At 40.0% G+C, this 20,671-nt stretch overlaps 1 protein-coding gene across 1 annotated transcript in view; it reads left to right on the forward strand.

Annotated features, from left to right (window-relative positions):
- Positions 1-2,150: 2,150 nt before the first annotated feature.
- kiaa0930 (KIAA0930 ortholog) overlaps positions 2,151-20,671 on the forward strand; it is a 28,139-nt gene continuing 9,618 nt past the window's right edge. The window contains exons 1-9 of the mRNA XM_022755812.1: positions 2,151-2,582; positions 13,108-13,256; positions 14,680-14,784; positions 14,891-14,968; positions 15,093-15,194; positions 16,439-16,579; positions 17,294-17,482; positions 18,072-18,231; positions 19,037-19,192. Of these exons, the coding sequence (XP_022611533.1) occupies positions 2,441-2,582; positions 13,108-13,256; positions 14,680-14,784; positions 14,891-14,968; positions 15,093-15,194; positions 16,439-16,579; positions 17,294-17,482; positions 18,072-18,231; positions 19,037-19,192 (1,222 nt within the window). The 5' untranslated portion in view covers positions 2,151-2,440. The remainder of the gene's footprint in view (positions 2,583-13,107; positions 13,257-14,679; positions 14,785-14,890; positions 14,969-15,092; positions 15,195-16,438; positions 16,580-17,293; positions 17,483-18,071; positions 18,232-19,036; positions 19,193-20,671) is intronic.

Genomic DNA, 20,671 nt, shown 5'->3' on the forward strand with positions numbered 1-20,671 from the left:
AGAAGGAGCTCATTTTAATTAGTTGATATTCTGTTGGGAGGTTTGTGAATTTCCACCCAGGGATCAATAAAGTGTTTACATTAATAACACATATAACACATTTTATGGATTATATTTTGTTTTACCAATCTGAATCTGAAAGAGTGACTAAAATTATTAAATGAAAGTGCAGTAAAGAGCACAATATTTCCCATCAAATGAGTCATTGTTTAATTAATAAAAGTGCTCACTCTGTGAAAAGAGATTCAATTATAGGAAGGATAGAAATAAAAGCATTTGTGGGAAATTATGAGATTGAAATTGTACGTTTTTTATTCTGTTTTCTTATTTATACTAATTAACATTTCATTATTTCATAAAGTCCATTTTGACTTCAAACTCTGACTCAAAAACAAACATATTTATAAAACATCTAAATATCTTTTTACTAAGATTAATATTAATCTCAATATCTTGTCATCAGTCATGTGACTATAATATAACAGAGTGCAAGGCAATAATTCAACCATTTTTACAAATGAATAAGTTACAAATAACCAAACACTGATGAACTCTAGCATCAATAATAATGACAGACATAACTAAAGTTATTTTATTTGTATTATTTTTTCGTTTATCCATCTTAACGTAAACTGTGTATTTATACTGCAGTATAATCTTTATTGCACTAATATAATTCTCGTTATCATTGTGAGAACATGTACAGATCACATAAAGTTCTCCTAAAAAAAACAGTAAAATCATTCCCGAGGTAATGACGTCATCTTTTGTCTCAAGACAAAGGGTGCAGTCGTTTAAAGACAGCCGTTTCACCGGCGGTGCAGCCCCGTCTGGGCGGGCGGAGTTTGTTGTTGTTACCCAGAATGTTGTTGCCCGTCAGATGTTGTGAGTTGTGTGTTACTTTCAGCAGCTGAGCCGCCGCCATGTTTGTTTGTTTTTTTATCACCATTTAAATTAAACTTTTTACGGTATTTAGATACATCACGATCCGTTAACAGTCAAACTGACGTAATTAACCGTCGCCTGTTCAAACCGAGCACAAGGCGGGAACAAAAACACCAGTAAATGCAGAACAGTTTAATGTTTAAGTGTTATTATATAAAATATGAAACATTTATTTATGTCAGATTTACTCCGTAGTTCGGTGCGTTCCCTCCTCTCCCTCCACCAGCCGGGCGGGGACTGTCCTGCTCGCTCCTACCGCTCGGCAGCGACGCTAACTGGGGTGCGTCTGATTTGTGACCCGCTTAGCACCGGAGGTGTCAGACTCAGATCCAGTTTATTCATCAGCTCTTTTCTGAATTAATCACATTATGTCTGAATAAGTCACATATTTATACATAATTAAACATAATAGCGAAAGTACGAAAGTTACAAACACATATTCATCCAGTTTTAGTTAAAAAGATCTGAAGTAAACCAACATTTACTTTGGTAATGAACAGATTTCAGCATGTTAAACAGAAGTGGGTCTTAAAAAGGAGGAACATGAAAATATCAGTAGCAGTGTTAAACTGCATCAGAGACCTACAGTTATAATCATGTCATAAAGTAATTTATTCCTGTTTCAGGAAGGAAATATACAAAATACTAAAATGATTCCTGATTTAACAAAACACTATACAGCGTTACACTGTTATAGTACACTATAACAGACTGTATGTGGGAACTATGAGACTGTAAATCATGTTTTTGAGTTACTTTTTTTATTAAAATGATTGGATTTTAAGTCACAATTGATGAAATATTAAAGCAAAAATTTGAAAATACTGAGGTGATGATCCAAAATTATGACTTTTTAAAGCGCTGTTTCCTTTATGATATAATGTAAGAAAAAAATATTATCTTATTTGTCTTGATGAAAATAAGTTCATAAGTCTAAATTATTAAATAGATTTTAATGGATAATTCGTTTGATAAAATGTAAAATAAACTAGACTGGCTTCAGTTTAACCAGGTGAACGGATTGTCTGTAACACCTGTGAATATTCCAGGTCACCAGTGTGTCACTAAACATCGAACATGTGTGATGTGGTGTGTGTGTGTGTGTGTGTGTGTGTGTGTGTGTGTGTGTGTGTGTGTGAGAACGTGTTCAGGTGCTCTGTCCCTTTAAAAGCCTCGTGTTGTTACAGGAAGTGTGAGGGGTGTTTCCAGCTGATCAACAGAACAAGGACCAGAGTCGTCCCCCTCCCGCCAGCAGCCCGACCTGCCCGCTCCGTCCTCCGGCGCCACAGCGGAGCTCACCGGCACCGACCCCCGGCGGCTCCGCTCCGCCGCATTAAGGATCTTACCCGGGAGTAACTAGTGGAAGAACCAGGGAGGGGGATCCTCGGTGCTCCCCGCCCCCCCCTCCCCGCTCCTCCGCTCCCTGTCAGTTAGCTGCCGTGAACCGGTGCCGTCGGTAGCTGTTAGCCCGGACTGTCATGATCCCAGCGCGGAGATGGCGTCCTTCCCCGGTTTGTGTAAGGCTGTCGGGCCCGCGGAGGAGGAGAACGGAGAGGACGGTTCTCTGCAGCAGATGCTGAAGGCCATCGCCGACGAGAGGAACCGACTCAACATCCGCCAGGAGATCAGCGGGCTGGGTGAGAGGATCCGGGCTGCTTCTTCCTCACTGTGGGCCTTGGAGTGTGTGGTGGTCCGGTATCATGGAGGGAAGGGGGGGGGGGGGGGGGGGTTACCAGGTTTATACCCACTTTATATTTATTCTCACATCATCTGATTCATGTGTATTTACATCCAACAGTCTGTCCTTTAAGGATAAGACTCCTCAGTGTTGGGCCTGGATCAGATGAGATTACAGGGCTGGATCAGCAGCCAGACCAGACCCCCAGAGGCCCCCGGGGGCCACAGGGTCACTTCACATCAACTGGTCAACTGGTTTATGAACTGGAACCAGTGAAGTGCAACATCAGCTATAATGGGCCCCTCATCACTGAAAGCTGGGGTCTGCTCTTGTAGAGCAGCCGTGTCAAAATTTAAATAATTATGATTTGAATTAGAATATAACTCTAAACACAATGTGTTTCTGACACACAGAAAACCTGGAGTAAAGTATTATTATTCCTGCTTAGTCAGGAGTTTTATTTATTAGTGTAAAAATGTAGTTTTTATTTATTTAGGATATAAAATTTTAGCTAATACTTTTAAAAAAGCCAAAGTCAAGGGAATGTCTTCAAACGTTTGACCAACAAACAAACAAAGATTTTCAGTTTATTATTATAGTTAAAAGAAAATTAGCAAAAATCCAGATTTTAGAAGCTGCAACTTGAAAATTTTTAACATTTTAGTTTAAAAAGAAACTTGATTGATGAATAAATGATTAATCAATAATCCGAATTAACTGATTTAATCGTCTCAGCTGTGGAGCACTGGTTATTTCTGGGTAAATATTGAAACTGTCGTGTACAGTAGACTTTAATGTGGGGATGAAGATGATGAGGATTCTCTGGTTTGCCCCAGGGACGTAGAATCACTTCCTCATGACGGGCCCTGGGGCCCCACTGTTCATGTTAGTGTCATTACTTCCCCAGACCGCAAATTAGTTGATTAATCAATTGACAGGAAATGAATTGGCAACTATTTTCATAATTAATTTAATCAGTTAAATCCAGTTTTAAAGGAGCTATATATAAGTTTTGCTATTGCTACATAGCTAATGTTAGCATTAGCAGCTGTTTACTCACCAGTCTAGAAGAAACATTGTGAGGTGTGCATCAATTCCTTTACTCTATCTCCAGAGGTAGAAATCAAACCTCTTCTATTTCTATCACTTCCTTTCTTCTACTGAAGCTAGCATGCTAACCAGCTCACTCAACATGGTCAACCCGTGTCGTCACTTTCCGATACCGAGTCACTGCAGTGTGCAGTCTATTTGAAGAAGTAGCTGCTCAGTGGACATATTATAACCTCTTGTCTTGTAAATGAAACAATGGCTGGAGGCTAGCTCCAGCTAGTTAATTAACAGCTGTTAATGCTAACGTTAGCTATGCTAAGTTAGCTATAGTAAAACTTGCAAATAGCTCCTTTAAATGGAAAAATGCCAACAATTCACTGGTTCCAGTTTCTCAAATGTGAATATTTCCTGGTGTCTCAGTTTTCTCTTCTAGTAAACTCAAGATTTTTAGAAATATAAATATATTTACTTGAGCTTCAAGAATAATGATTTTTTTTCACCATTTTTTGACATTTTATTCACTCAATCAATCAATTATTTAAGAAAAGAATTGCCAAATGTATTGATAATGAAAATGATTGCTGGTTGCAGTTCCTCTGTGACGGAATAACACGACCTTCCTGAGGTTTTATGACTGTTTCTTATTGACTCAGATAAAAACAGGAAGTCATTTGATAAAACAACTGAGCTCAACATAAACTGGAACAGTTCAGGTCTTAAAACTGGTTCCTCTACAAGACCAGGAGCACAAGATAATATCATGAGGATATTTTATTTCAGAGTGAAGACTTCTGATAAATTTGTGATCAATCAAATGATGTTAGACTGAACCCGGGGCTGTTGTGGCCTCGGGGTCATTTCCCCCTTTGCCCCGGTTGGTGATCCAGTCTCAGCCTGGAGTTTAAAGACACGCTGAGGTAATTACAGCGTGGGTAAACTGGCCTCCTTTAACTCATCAGGTTTTAATGGGATCTGACTGATGAAGGGGAACTCTGTATTGATCAGATCGTTGGTTATCAATCAGGCTGAAGACCAAGCAGCTGATAGAAAGCTCTGGGTATGCAGTTACATCTCCTGCAGTGACTCCCTCTTCATGTTGATGCTGTGTGTGTGTGTGTGTGTGTGTGTGTGTGTGTGTGTGTGTGTGTGTCTGTGTGTGTGTGTGTGTGGTCTGCAGATACAATCAGATCCCTGCAGACTGTCCTGCTGCTTGTTTTTGTGGCTCGTTTGTTCTGATGGTGAAATCAATAGAAGTCTGTTCACAGCCCATGACTTCATCACAGCACACGGGCGTCTGTTTACTGTGTCGTCAGCCGCAGTAAACACATGAAGGACCTGTGTCCTCTCAGTCCTTTATTATTATTAAAAAAACAAATATTCTGTTTTCAGCTTCTTCACTTGAATATTTTCTCTCTTTGTCAGTTTTATATCGTCACCGACTGAATCTCTTTGGTTTTGAAAAAGACTTTTGAAGACGTATTTTTTTCCACTCCAGGAAGTCGTCATCTCTATTTTTGACATTTTATAAACTAAACATTTAGTTGAGCAATAAAAATAATCTCAAGTTTCAGCCCTAAGAATGAATGTAACTGTTATTCTGAGAGTCCAGTTTAATTAACAAACTGTTATTAACATTTAATTAAAATAAGATGCTGCAAACTGAATTGATTCTGTTGATTTGTAAAAACACAGATTCTGTCACACCTGTAATTAGATTGATGAATCATAAAGACATGAATCAATCACCACTAATTAAATAATAATATCACCTTTTATAGCTGCTGTGTGAATTTGAACCTGGGTTTTACCAAAAGCACAATTGAATTTGCACAAATCAGTTTCTTTTTTCCGCGACACCTGCTGCTGCAGATCAGCTGCTCCAGTTTCCTACATGAGCTCATCCTCTCACAGCCCGACCTCTCTGAAGGACGAGGCCTGTGCTGCTAAACTAATGTGCTGCGAAGTGAAACTCTTCCATGCTGAATTTAGCAGAAAACCCTGTTGATTGGTAGAAACGCAGCGTTCTGTCTCTGTGAGGTTTGTGGTTGGATGTTTGATCAGCATCGTCTCACTGACACTTTTCTGAATGGATCTGATTTAAAGTGAAGGCGACTTGTCTCTGAAATATTCCTTTTTTTCTGGCTTTTTTTTTTTTGAACAAAATGAAAATGAATAAACAAAATTAATCGACAATGAAAGAACTGTTTCACCCTAAAGTCCATTTAGTAGCTGTTCTTTCAGTCATAGTGTATGATCTTCCTCAGCAGGTGGAGTCGTCACAGTTTTCATGGAGTTGTTAAATCTTCAGATTTTTACTTTTTGACACTTTAAGGACGTTTTTGTTCGTGTCGGCTTAAAAAAAATCTTAATCACACTTTATCAGTAGAAACACAATAAGAGAAGCAGATGGAGGAACAGATCAGTAAAGGACAGTGAAGAAAGAGTCGCAGGTAAATCATTCACAGGCAGGTAAAAACAGTCAGTAAGTTACAGGTGTTTTGATGCTTCGCTGAAACTGCAGTTAGAAGTGTGTGTGTGTGTGTGTGTGTGTGTGTGTGTGTGTGTGTGTGTGTGTGTGTCCTTGGTTGGTCCTCCACAGGCTGAGGGAGTGAGTCAGGTCTGAGTCTGACAGTCGGCACCAGCAGTGACTCAGGTCTTTACTCCACTGGACTCTTATTTTGGTAGTTTTGTCTGTTATTTTCATCGCTTATAAATTATCATCAGTGCAACCGATTTTCACATTAAAAGCCCTCCAGCAGCTCAAAGGACAGAATCATAAGTAGAGATGTCTGATGGCTTTTATTGTGGAACATCTTATTGTGGAAGTACTGAGTTTTGTTTACAGCATCTTAATGAACCTCTGAGCCTCTGTTCTGATTGGCTGACTGTTTTCTGACTGATCCAATAAAAATATATCAGATTTCAGGTAAAAACACTCGGAGAAACCAAATCCTGCAAGGTTTGGATGGTGGGTCCAGGTGGGCGGGGCTTGGTGACTGCTTTGTTGTGACATCACAAAGTTCCAGAAGTCCTGACGGCTGGTTTTAAGGCTCAGTTTCTGAATACAGGCTGTGTGCATTTCTCTGTGGACTGAGGCTTTGATACTTTCACAGTATTAATATAGAAGCTAGAGCTGATCTATAATCACACTACACATGGACACAGACCTTTACACTGGAGGAGACCTTTAGCCTCCTGTAAAACATCACACCTTCCTCAGGATCAGTTTATTTCTCTGTTTTAAACACAGACTTTTGTTTCAGACGTTTTTGTAAAATCTTCCTGTAACTTGGTGACGACCTTTTTTAAGAAGCAGCTGAAACAGGAGCAGACGAGACGAACATCAATGATTCAGGTTTAATTACCTCCTGATACACCAGAGACACACGGCTCTGCTATAAATACACTGACACCAGTCTGCAGCTTTAATCTGCTGCAGTTCGCCGCTCGCTCTCACACAATAGATGCAGCTGGATCGATAGACGCAGGTAGAGACCGAGTGCAGTGACACTCTACTGTAAAAAGATCTGACTGTGACATTTATTACTGTGTGTGTGTGTGTGTGTGTGTGTGTGTGTGTGTGGTGTGCAGGACATCAGACAGAAGGAGATCACAGCAGGAGGCCTCCCATCTGTTTGTTGTACAGTCTGTTTGTGTAACTGCTCAGGTAACAGTGAGGAAGCAGTAAATATATGTAATACACACTCTTAGAAACAACCTGACCCGGGTTACTGCAGGTCACGGAGGGAGCGACCCGGACGCTTTAACAGCAGCGTTGTGTTAAAGTCATTAAAGACTTATTTAATGTCGGTCGACTTCTGCTGTTAATGTTCAAATTCAATTAAAATCGTTATAAAACGATCAAACGATGAAACAAACAGCTGTTCTTTTATCGTACAACCAAAAAATATCCATCTATAAGTTCCAGTACATTTAAAATGTATAAGATTCATTTCAAATTCATGTTTCTTATAGTTTTTCTTTTGGAGCCTGAGCTGCACAAACATGGCGGACTGGAGCTTCGTGCTGCATTCAACCTGAACTACCAGCTGGAACCCTGCAGCCTGGTTATTAGATGATTCATTTATACATACAAATATATATAAATATGATATATGAGTGTGGAAGTTGTGAAGAATGTCACACACATCACATTGTGAAGAGACTGAACTGTGGTTCAGGTCTTTGCGTTTGAGTTTGATCCGAAGCTAAAGAATGAAACCAGAATAAAAATCGACTGCAGCTGTAACGGAGCGACACCTCGTGAGCTAATGTCTAAATCTGGATTAGCCGGCGCTGCCGCGAGGAGACGGCCTCAGGGAGACTCTGATCCGTGTGACGTCTTCATGTTAAAACCTGCAGCGTGTCATCGGTTCATTTCAGACGGTCACATACTGAGACGAGAACAGGACGATTCATTGATTCACCCAGTGAACACATGACCACAGTCACATGATCACAGTCGCCTCAGAGCAGCGGGAAGCTCCTGTTTCCAGACTGACTGTGAAGCAGCACAATAATCTGCTCAGGTACTAAACACACTCACAAGTAATCACTCACCTTTAGAAGCTCAAACCTAAAGAATAAATAAGTTTGTTGACATGAAGAGCGAAGCCAATTATTAGAACACATATATAGTATATTTAATTATAAATATATATATATATTATATTGATATTTATCTGTAACTTCAGGAACTTATGGACTTGCTTCTATGTGATCACCTTTTTATCTGTTCATCGTCTCCGTGTCGCCCTTTTATCTCTAACTATATGTTTGTCTTCGTCATCTCTCGCTCTAATTGTCCTTATTTATATTGAAGTATAACGTTCGTCTTCCCTCTGTGACTCTTCTTCTCTCTGTTTAAAGAAACATATTGTCGTTCTCATTATCGTCTTCAAATGCTGAAGTTTATTGGGAACACGCCACCATCTTTTAGAACGGCACTTGTGTTAAGACATTTGAGAGGTGGAGGTTCTTGTGGTTCTTTAAAAGGGCCAGTGAAGAGGTTCTAGTGGTCTTGTTGGTTGTTCTTTTGGTCATTGAGTTTGTTCAGGGGTCCTTTAGGTGGTTCTTGTGGTTCTTTTAAAGGGTAAAATAAGTTCTAGTGGTCTTTCAGGAGGTTCTAGTGGTCACTGAGGCAGTTTGATGGGTTCTAGATGTTTTTTGTTAAGTTTCAAGGTCCTTTAGGTGGTTCTGTCATTTAGTAGGTTCTCGTGATCATAGGAGTTTCATTAGTAGTTGTCACTGAAGAGGTTCTACGTGTTTTCAGTCGTGCTAGTTACATGTGTTATGTCTGTTTTTTAACATCTTGGGTTTGTGTTGGAAATAAATGTTCTCATTTTAACATGTTCTTCATCGGTGCATTTAATCCATAAATGAATGAATCAAATCAAATTTAGGACACTCTGAGGAACCTTTAGGTTGTTCTGTTGGTTCTTTAGGAGGTTGTTGGAGTCCTGCAGTTTTATTTGTCCCAGAGGTTCTAAGGGCGGTGCAGGTGGTTCTTGTGGACCTTAAGATGAGCTCCACAGGCGTGGAGAACGTATGACTGACAGAACTGAATCTGTTCTGGAGGCTGATGTGGAACAACAGCTAAATAACATTTATATTGTTGTTGACTTTAATCTGTCAGAGTAAATGAAATACACTAAACACTGAATCACGTTTTAATTGATATCATGGGGAACATGTTTGACTCACGACTGTGGAGTTTAAACTCAGTCACCGCTCAACGTCTCAGTGTTTCCATCCACCGCAGCCTCCACCCGTCCCTTTGTTCCTCCTTTCTTCCGGGTCGTTGGAGCTTCGACTGAGCGGAGGATTATATAACCGTCATAAAAAATCCACCAGTCGAACACGGCTCATGATATTTGTTCCCGGCGCCGGCAGAGAGAGATTTTGGGCGATTCAGTTCACTTTCATCAGATGATGAGTGATAGTGCGCCGGGCTTCATAACACAGTTGATGTATTTTTAAAATGGGATACGCAGCTATAAATAGAGCAGGACTTTTATCAACGTCTGTGAGGCTGCTGCAGAACCTTCCTCGGTTCTCTGCTTCAGTCTGGGTCGACAAACACTGAGACACGAGCAGGAGAGATCCAAGAGGAAGATGCTCAACGCCTTTTGTAAAAACTGAGTCTTTCAAGGCCAAATTAACCAAAATAAAGCAGCTGAGACTCATCAGCGTCTTCAAGGTGAACCAAGGCTAACAGTCGGTCCTGGCTGCGTCGTAGAGGTTCGTCAGCGGGCGTCCACTGCCGCTTCAGCTGCTACTAGTGGTTACTGATGAGATTTGTAGGAGGTTCTAGTTGTTCTTTAGCTTGTTCTAGTCTGTGGTTTGTAGTTTATGTTGTGTCTGGTCTTTTTAAAAGGTTCTAACAGTCAGAAACAAGGTTCTAGAGGTCCTTTTAGGGGGTTCTTGTGGTCTTTAGGGAGCTTCTAGAGGTGCTTTAATGGTACTAGTGGTCAAACAGGAAGTTCTAAGATTCCTATAGGAGGTTCTAGTTGTTCTTTAGCTTGTTAGTAGTTAACTAGTTTATAGTTAAGGCTGTGTGTAGTCTTGTAGAAGGTTCTAGCAGTCAATAACATGGTTGTAGAGATCCTTTTAGGTGGTTCTTGTGGTCACTGAGGAGATCCTAGAGAACCTTTTAGATGTTCTAGTGGTCATTGAGTATGTTCTAGAAGTCCTTTGGGTGGTTTCAGGTGGTTCTAGTGGTCATTGAAAAGGTTCTAAAGGTGCTTTAGGTGGTTCTGTTGTTGATTAAGGAGATTTTAGCCCTTTAGATGGTTCTGGTGGTCGTTAACGAGGTTCCAGGGGTCCATCAGATTCTAAGGAACACTGTCGAGGTTGTTTAGGTGTTTGAAGAAGAAGAAGGAACATGTTTTGGAAGAACACCGTTTATCCCTCCAGTTCCACAAACTTGGAGAACCGTTACCAGTACTGGTATCAGTGATATGAGCAGAGAACACCTTCAGTGCGTGGATCAGAACCACCTCTCTGGAGGGTTCCTGATGTCCAGTGACGGCTGCAGGTTTGTGGAAGCTCCTCCTCCTCAGCAGCAGGTCTTGTTCTGACTCACCTCCGTCTGAGGAGAAAAGCCTTCCCGCCAAGTGACTGGACGGAGGCCAGAGGTCGTTTCCTGTCTCTGGTTGGCCGCCGGCCGGGACGGGAAGATGTGGTGTGAAATGCGAAGAGCTCCACTGCAGCAGACTGACCCGCTGTTCACACTCCTGATGATGGTTCTGGTTTGATGGACAGACTCCAGAACCAGAACCAGCCGGGAACGTTTCAGTTTTCAGTTTCATTTTCATATTTGCAGCCACAGTTTTATATTTGTCTCAGGTGGAATAAATAGTTAGAGATCCTCGACTGAGACTGTAACAGCAGAACAAATCAATAATTAATAACTAGCACCTCTGGATTCTGATATCACTGTCTCTTTTTAGTTTGTGAATTCATTCTGTGAAATACATTTCAACACGACGACCTTCTCCTGAAGCTCAGGTGTTTCCACAATTAAATTAAAACTGGAGCCGATCAAAGAAAACGAGGTTAATTTCCTCATTAAGTCAAAATAATTCACTTTGTGTCTGTGAAATTAAATGAATTTGCCAATAGACGAGTTTCCTTTCCTTCCTTTTCTCTTCATTCTTCTTGTCACAGAGAGATTTTACCTCCAGCATCTTGTTCTCATCAGTACAGTGAAATATAAATCCTCCTGATCTGGAGTTTTTCTTCTTCTTGCTCCTGGTGTCTCGTCACTGAGCCGCAGCTCTGATGAAGTCAAGTCAATTAATCCTGACGTTGTGCAGCAGCTGATCCTGGTGCAGGTTCTGAACTCTGAGTACAGCCCGTCGTAAACGTGTGAATAACACTGAGGTAAACTCACCGTCTTCTGTTGAAAGTACTAATACTGCAGACTAGGACTTTTATTATGAAACGATGGCAGGAAGCCAGCTGGTTTTCTGAGGAGGAAGGCGCTTTATTTTGGCAATAGTGTTTTTTTGGGGTTTTTTTTATGGATCAGTTTTGGACAACGTGGTTGAACCTCAGCCCTTCAAAATAAATGATGAATCAATCTTTCCCCAGGTTGAACCACTTCCTGTTTTACTGTTAAAATCATTACAGGATCTTTTTATCCTTTTATTCTTTAACCAGAATGTTTTCTTGAGTTAAATGTGTTGCCATGGTGACATGGCAGCAGCACAGTCACATGACCTGAACCAACATAACTGAGGGACATTAGTTCGTCTCATATAACCTGGATCACCATGTACAGTCTGCCGGCTGTGAAAACAACTGGCATGTTTTTATGGTCAGTCAGAACTCAGCAGTTTAAAATGTCCATGACTGTGATTTGAGTTTAAAGTCTAATCACATGACGAGTGACGTCAGACTCTAATATTACAATTCCTTCTTCCATTATTCTGCTGCGGCCTCAGCTCTGAGGTCATTTCTCTTTATGGCCAATAAAACGTCTCACAGATGATTCACACGCTGCTGCGTCGTTGCACTCACTCATCCTCAAACGCTCTTATTTTGAAGAATGATCAAACACCATGAGATATCAGATCATAAAGACACTCGTCTGCTCCTCGACCACCCCTCCCCCGTCACCTCGAGGGGGGGGGGCTCCGCTACCTTTTTCCAGCCAGAGACACCTGCCAGCCGCCTGGCAACTGTTGCCAGGCAACCAGGCAGAGGATGACATGGCATTAAGTTAAACTTCCTGTTAGAGCATCTGCTTCCCTCAGGCCTATAGAGCACAGAGAGAGACCTCAATAAAATCCTTTAATTAATATGATAATTCATTAAAGTTCATTAAAAGTTAAAAATGAAAGAGAATACACGAGGTCTGAACCTGGACCGCTTTCCTTTGAGTTCTGTCGAGGCTCCGCTGACGATGTTTATTTCATTCAGTGACAAAACTAATTTAAAATGTTTTGTGTAACAAAAGATAAAACTTCTTCAGATGACGTTAATCACACAGTTGGTGATGTGAATTGTGCTTTAAAGATTAAAGTACCAGACAGACAGAACGTGCCGTGACACCGGCAGCAGTCCGACGACTCGTCCTCCAGTTATCACCAGCAGCACTTCCTGCTTCCTGATGGACGGGAGATAAAGACTTAAACTCTGGTTCCTCCTGAAAAACGACATTTCACTGTTTCACTGTCGGTTCATCGACTTTTATCAGCGTGTGTTTTCTTCTTCTGTGTTTTTCTTTAAGAGGAAGAAGAGACTGAAGACGGAACAGATTCAATAACAGATTGTAAAACACTGAAACTTTTTCTTTAATGTTTTTATTCAAAAGTTCAGAATCAGTAAAAACTTTGTCAGAATATTAGATTCATATTTAGAAGCTGTTGGTTTGCAGATGTTTGTGGATGTTGAAGGATTTTTCTTCTTCGTGTGTTTTGTGTCTTCAGGCTGTTTTAAGGATGACCGCATCGTGTTCTGGACCTGGATGTTCTCCACCTACTTCATGGAGAAGTGCGCTCCTCGTCAGGACGACATGCTGTTCTACGTCCGCAGGAAGCTGTCGTACGTCAGCGCCGACAACACCGAGGGCAAGAAGGTGACGAGACGCTTTTTACTGTTTCTACTGATCCAGAGTCGATAACTATAAAACCCACGTGTTATAACCTGAAACAAACAGCTGATCTGAGATCACATGTATTGATTAAAAAAAAAGAAGACGAGAAATAAGATAAAAGAATGAAAGAGATCAAATAAAGAGAGAAACACAGGAGAAGAAGAAGAAAACAATCAAAATAAAAGAAAGTAAAAATGACAAAGAAAGAAATAAAAGTTTCAGAAATAAAATTCTTTATAAACCTTCATGTTGTTTCCTGGAATAAAAGTTTTCACCATTTAAACGAAGGAACAAATAAAACAAAGAATTTAAAATGAAACTCAGTTTGTTTCTGTGACGGATCCAAAACGTTTCCAGACTCAGAACCAAATGTCAGATCTGAGATCTGTTGTACTTTGCCTGTGTGATGAAGGTCTGGTTCCTCCTCCTCTTCTTCTTCTCTATATAATTACATTCTTTGGGCGTCGTCTGCTCAGACTCTGTCTGCCTTTTGTAGTTTGTCCTACATCCCCCTCTGTCTCTGGTTGCCATGGTTACACATTATTGTTACGTGTCCATGTTGAGTTAACAGCCCCATCATCATCATCATCATCATCATCATCATCTTCATCTGATGGTTCAAAGAAACAGACGTCAGACGTGTGATGATGATGATGATGATGATGATGAGAAGATTAAAAACAGCTGACTAGGATTTATTTTAACGTCAGTTAAGGTCAGTGTGTTTTACTGTCGCTTCAAATGTCAAATACATGAGCAAATATAAAATCGGACTAATAATATATTATATACAGTTTATATAATAACAATAATGATAATATAATAATGATGATGATGATAATAATAAAATCTTTATTTGCACAGTGTCTTTCATACATGAGCTTCAACTCAAAGTAATTTACATAAAGCTGCAGAAAATGAAAATAATTTTAAAATATCTCTGAAAAATAATATTTAATGATATGATAATATGATATTAATATAAATCAATTCAAAGGATGCAAACAAACAGATAAATGGAATATAATATTAAAAAGATATTTTAAAATATTAAAAATAATAAGTCTAGCAGGAACTGAGGATTCGTGCTGGTTCTGAGACCAGGAGCAGTCACAGCCTCTCACCTGAGCCTGACCCCCCCTCTGATGTTAACTGAAGAGACAGGTGGTGTCCAGAGTCCTGGTCCCTGCACACCTGAACTGAGACTGACCCCCACACACACACACACACACACACACACACACACACACACACACACACACACCTCTTTTCCTCTGAGGCGACGTCGCTGTCGGATCTGTTCTGTTTCACCACTGAGCACTTTATTAAGAACACCTGTGCACCTGCTTATCCAATCAGCCAATCAGTGTGTCGTGGTCCTGATCCAGGAAGTGATCTGTTGCAGGTGGAGGTGGAGGTCTACAGGAGGGACTCGAAGAAGCTGCCGGGCCTCGGAGACCCCGACATCGACTGGGAGGAGAGTGTCTACCTGAACCTCATCCTCCAGAAGGTGACGATGACGATGATGATGATGATGATGATGATGATGATGATGATGATGATGATGATTAAAAAGCAGTGATGTCAGTGTTGTGATGTCATCCTCTGTCTTCCAGCTGGACTACGTGGTGACGTGCGCCGTCTGCACGCGCTCAGACGCAGGAGACATCCACATCCACAAGAAGAAGTGTCAGGTGAGAAACACACCTGCAGCACTGAGTCGTCTCAGCGCAGCAGGACGTTAACGAACTCGTTAGCAGGACTCGTTAATCCCAGCGGAGCCTCATGATGTTGTGTCTGTGTCTCCTCCCCTCACAGGAAGTGTTTGCGTCTCCGTCTAAACACGCCATGGACAGTAAAGGAGAGGAGTCCAAGATGAGCTACCCCAACATCTTCTTCATGATCGACAACTTTGAGGAGGTAACGACACACGGATCACATGACACCTGTTTCTTCAACACGGGACACGTTCATTAGTCTGTCACCTGCCGATTGTTACTGAAGGAGTCGGAGGAGACGTCTGTAAATGTCTTTGTTCAACCAGAAAAACCGAAACCTGCAAACGTCCAGCTCTCAACGAAAAGCAGCAGCTCGTCATTGTTTCTGATTAAAATCATTAAAATTCAGTTTCTCTGAGTCGAGGGTCCAGGAAGAGACAGATGTGGTGACCCTGCAGCTGTCAAACATCTGTCTGCTGTCTGTCCGTTTCCTTTGTGCATTATGGGAGAATAGTGGGAGTAAACTTACTGTTTACTTCCTGTTTGAACACTGCAGCCTCAAAACCTGCTCACTGTTAATATTCTAATCATTTCAAAATGTGATTGACTTTAAATAATCAATAACTTGTACTTGTGATATAAAATAATCACATGATGAAGTATTTACAGCAGTAGACTGAAAACATGTCAGTACAGTGTTAAAACCTGGACTTGGTTTTTCAGACTGTTCTGATTACTCTCCGCTTTTATTCTGAAGAGTCAGAAGGACATCAGAACTCTTACTGAGCCACAAAGATTTTTATTGAGCCCGCCTCCAAATATACATTAATATTTTAATTTTTTTTTTTTTTTCACATAAATCTTTATTCACAAAAAATCTTCAACATTAGATAAAAACATTAACAGAGAATAAAACTCCTCCCCCTCAGTATCTGTTGATGGATTTATTTGAAAATGACTTCACACATGTCGTCCATAGAAATGAATTCAAATACCAAATTATAGTAATAACATATGCACTTATAACCTGATATTTGTTTCAGCACGTTACAAACCTTTTCTTAAAAGATATTTGCAGAAAATGAAACTCTCTAATGTTTCAGTTCAATAAAGAATCAAATGTTTTTCTCCGGGTGATTTCCTGTATGAAACCACCTCAGTATCAGCTGGTCGGGGGTCAGGTGGAGCTGGTGCTGCAGGTATAATGATCTGTGACCTGATGCTTCTTCACTCCATTTAAAACCCGCTCCTGCTCTAACACCTGCTTTTACAGGAGGAACACACATTTCTCTGCAGGGAGGAAATCAATAGACGGTGTTTGGAGCTCAGAGGCGGGAAAGACTTGAGTCCGGCTGCAGCAGCCGACTCTGTTTCTGTTCATTTCCCTGTTAATAACTGACAGAAGGTGAAGGTCGAGGTCTGAATGTTGTTGTTGTGTCTGTGCAGGTGTTCAGCGACATGACGGTGGGGGAGGGGGAGATGGTTTGTGTGGAGCTGGTGGCGAGCGACAAGAGCAACACCTTCCAGGGCGTCATCTTCCAGGGCTCCATCCGCTACGAGGCGCTGAAGAAGGTCTACGACAACCGGGTGAGAGACCGCAGTCTGAGACCAGGACTCGCTGAGGAGCTGCAGCTCAGTCTGTGGCTCTGCAGTAAAGGATGCTAATGCTAACGTAAAGTAAACTGAGGCTATCGTAAGGCTGAAATGCTAATGTACTGGACACTAATTTCTGATACACATTAATCCAATCCAATTAATTAATCCTTTCGACCTTGGAAAACATCTGCTGAGGAAGACCATGAAATGTGGTCAAAAGCTCAGGAAGAAGCTGATAAGTAAATCTTCAGTTAACTTCAAATCAGTAAAGTAGTAAACTTCAATCAAAGAAAATACATTTTTCCTTCTAATTTTTTGTGCAGCGCTTCAGAGCTTGATACCACAAAATATAATGCTACTATATATCATGCTAACATGCTAAATATTAGCATGTTCACATGCTAACTTTAGCTCAAAGCATGTTAGCGGGCTACTCCTCGAAAAGCAGTTCAGAGCGCAATACCACAAAATATAATGCTAATGTATATCATGCTAACATGGTGAATATTAACATGCTAACTTTAGCTCCAAGCATGTTAGCATGCTACTCCTTGAAAAACCAAACAAACGATGTGACCTCAAGTCTTTAGTCCTATATAACTAAATCCCAATTTAATGAATACAATGCTACAATGCTAAATGCTACAATGCTAAATTGACTGCTGCGTTGATGTTAGCCGCTCATGAGCCTGTTCCTCCCTGCAGGTGAGCGTAGCTGCTAAGATGGCTCAGCGGATGTCGTTCGGCTTCTACAAGTACAACAACATGGAGTTTGTGAGGATGAAGGGTCCGCAGGGCAAAGGTCACGCCGAGATGGCCGTCAGCAGGGTCCCGACAGGTGACACCTCCCCCTGCGGCACCGAGGAGGACCAGGTGTCCCCCATGCACGAGAGGGTGAGGACAAAAAAACACGTAGACGGTGTAAAGTGGATTTTATCACCTGATGTTTTTATGTTGTTGTTGGTCAAAGAAGAAATATTCATGTTGAATTTTCTGCAGTTAGTTGACATAGATTCTGACACAACATTGATTTTTATTCTCTGCTGGTTTCAAATCAAATCTGAGGTTGAGTTATGAAGTCCTCTTTAAAGGAACTCCAAACTTCCTGTGTGTCAGTTAAACGAGACGAGTCTGGTTTCACTTCTTTTGTCTGTGGTTTCCTGCAGAAACTGAAAATCCCAGGGTGTCTGTAAACAGCACAGAGACTCGTACAAAGCTCCACACAAAGAGATGAAACCAGGTCACGATCAATAATAAATGCTGCTGGACTGCATTATGCATCATTTAACAGTCTGTCCTGCAGATGTGTCTCACAGAGGAAGTGACTGACTGTTGATCTGACGTCACGAACAAAATGTCTTTGTTCGGAAAAACAAAAACCAAGAAGCAACATTTGAAATAAAATTTAAATATTAAAAGCCTGAGGCTATAAATCATCATCTATGCTCTCCTGAATATGTTCTAACTTCCTGTTTCCCTGCAGGTGACGTCCTTCAGCACGCCTCCGACCCCGGAGAGGAACCGTCCCTCCTTCTTCTCTCCGTCTCTGAGGCGTAAGATGCCCCGAAACCGAATCGCAGAGATGAAGAAATCTCACTCCGCCAACGACAGTGAAGAGTTCTTCAGGGAGGAGGAAGACGAAGGTGAAAGGCGTCAGACTGGTCGGACTGGGCGGACTGGTTTTACTCTATTATTAGTCTGTGTCTGTTTTTAGCTTCATCACTGGAAGGTTTATAAAAGATATATAAATGATCGTCTGTAAACCAACAGCTGTTTACTGGAACCAAACAGGTAAAAATTTCATGTCTGAGAAAAAAAACCACACAGGATTAAAGTTCCCAAAACTTTATTGAACTGAAGGAAAACAACATTTTAACCCAAACAGGTCTTTTATATATATATATACCGTATATCTCAATGCAAAATTCATCATATCCTGCCGATGTCACAGTCAAATAATCAGACAAAGGATATTCAACACTGATGATACGAGCCTGAAAATGTTTTTGAGTTATCTTGTAGAAATTTTTCATTCTGCATCAGCTTGTTCCAAGTGTGTATGATGTTCAAACACCATTTTGACTCATTTATTTTACACATTTCTTTAATAGATACAGTGTGACATTTTGGTGACTGTGATTTCGATTGGAATTTAAAATGAGTTTGTGATGAGGTTTCAAATAAAAGATGGAAACAAATGGAAAAAGTGAAAGAAAACACAAATTGGACAAACACAATATGTGTTAATACATATTAATTTTCAAAAAGGGGAAAAACATGAAACAAAACCTCAGAATATTTCATAAGAATAATCTTCAAAAAATTGCTTGTGTGTTTTTAAACAAATAATTTCATCTTGACCGATTCAGATTCAGATTTGGTAAAACTTTATTTGATGGGTCCAGGTGGTCCAGTTGCATGATGGGTGTTTTGTGTCTTTGTGTGCAGATCTTCACACTACCACCAACCTTCGCTCTCGTTCTCTGTCGGGGACCGGACGCTCTCTGGTCGGTTCCTGGCTCAAACTGAACCGAGCTGATGACTACTTCCTGCTGTACTCACACCTGACCTACGTCACGCTGCCACTGCACCGCATCACCACAGGTACACACACACACACACACACACACACACACACACACAAACACACACACACACACACACACACACACACACACACACACACTCTGGATTTATAACAGTGTTGTGAGACTGAACTTTATTTATAGAGAACAAAAGTTACAAAGAACTTTACAACATAAAAACAAAGACGACTTTTAATATTGTAGCTATGAAATGTTGCATGCGAAAAGTGAAACAAGAGGTGTCTTTCTATATTATGTTTGTTTAGTTTGTTTATAAAAACGTTTGTTTACTATACTATGTGGTTTTTATGACTTACTATACTATGTCATTTTTATGACTTTCCACGCCTTACTATACTATGTCGTTTTTATGACTTTTTATGCCTTACTATACTATGTCATTTTTTTTTTCTTTAGTGCCTTACGAGTTTATGACTTTTTATACTATGACATTTTTATGACGTTTTTTGCACCCTACTATACCATACATACTATACTATACTATAGAAAGTCTATAAAGGTATAAGAACATCATAGTATAGTAAGGCATAAAAAGTCATAAAAACGACATAGTATAGTAAGGCATAAATATCACTCAGTATAGTAAGAAATAAAAAGTCATAAAAATGACAGTACAGTAAGTTGTGAAAAGTCATAAAAATGACATAGTATAGTAAGGCATAAAAAGTCATAAAAATGACATAGTATAGTAAGGCGTGAAAAGTCATAAAAATGACATAGTATAGTAAGGCGTGAAAAGTCATAAAAATGACATAGTATAGTAAGGCATAAAAACGACATAGTATAGTAAGGCGTGAAAATTCATAAAAATGACATAGTATAGTAAGGCATAAAAACGACATAGTATAGTAAGGCATAAAAAGTAATAAAAACGACATAGTATAGTAAGGCATAAAAAGTCATAAAAACGAAATAGTAGAGTAAGGCATAAAAACTACACAGTATAGTAAGAAATAAAAAGTCATAAAAATGACATAGTACAGTAAGGCATAAAAAGTCATAAAAACGACATAGTATAGTAAGGCGTGAAAAGTCATACAAACGACATAGTATAGTAAGGCATAAAAAGTCATAAAAACGACATAGTATAGTAAGGCGTGAAAAGTCATAAAAATGACATAGTATAGTAAGGCATAATAAGTCATAAAAACGACATAGTATAGTAAGGCATAAAAAGTCATACAAACGACATAGTATAGTAAGTCATAAAAACGACATAGTATAGTGAGGCATAAAAAGTCATAAAAACGAAATAGTAGAGTAAGGCATAAAAACTACACAGTATAGTAAGAAATAAAAAGTCATAAAAATGACATAGTACAGTAAGGCATAAAAAGTCATAAAAACGACATAGTATAGTAAGGCGTGAAAAGTCATACAAACGACATAGTATAGTAAGGCATAAAAAGTCATAAAAACGACATAGTATAGTAAGGCGTGAAAAGTCATAAAAATGACATAGTATAGTAAGGCATAA

The sequence above is a fragment of the Seriola dumerili genome, unplaced genomic scaffold (assembly GCF_002260705.1).
Source record: "Seriola dumerili isolate Sdu_G_001 unplaced genomic scaffold, Sdu_1.0 BDQW01000236.1, whole genome shotgun sequence".
NCBI classification, from domain to species: domain Eukaryota; kingdom Metazoa; phylum Chordata; class Actinopteri; order Carangiformes; family Carangidae; genus Seriola; species Seriola dumerili.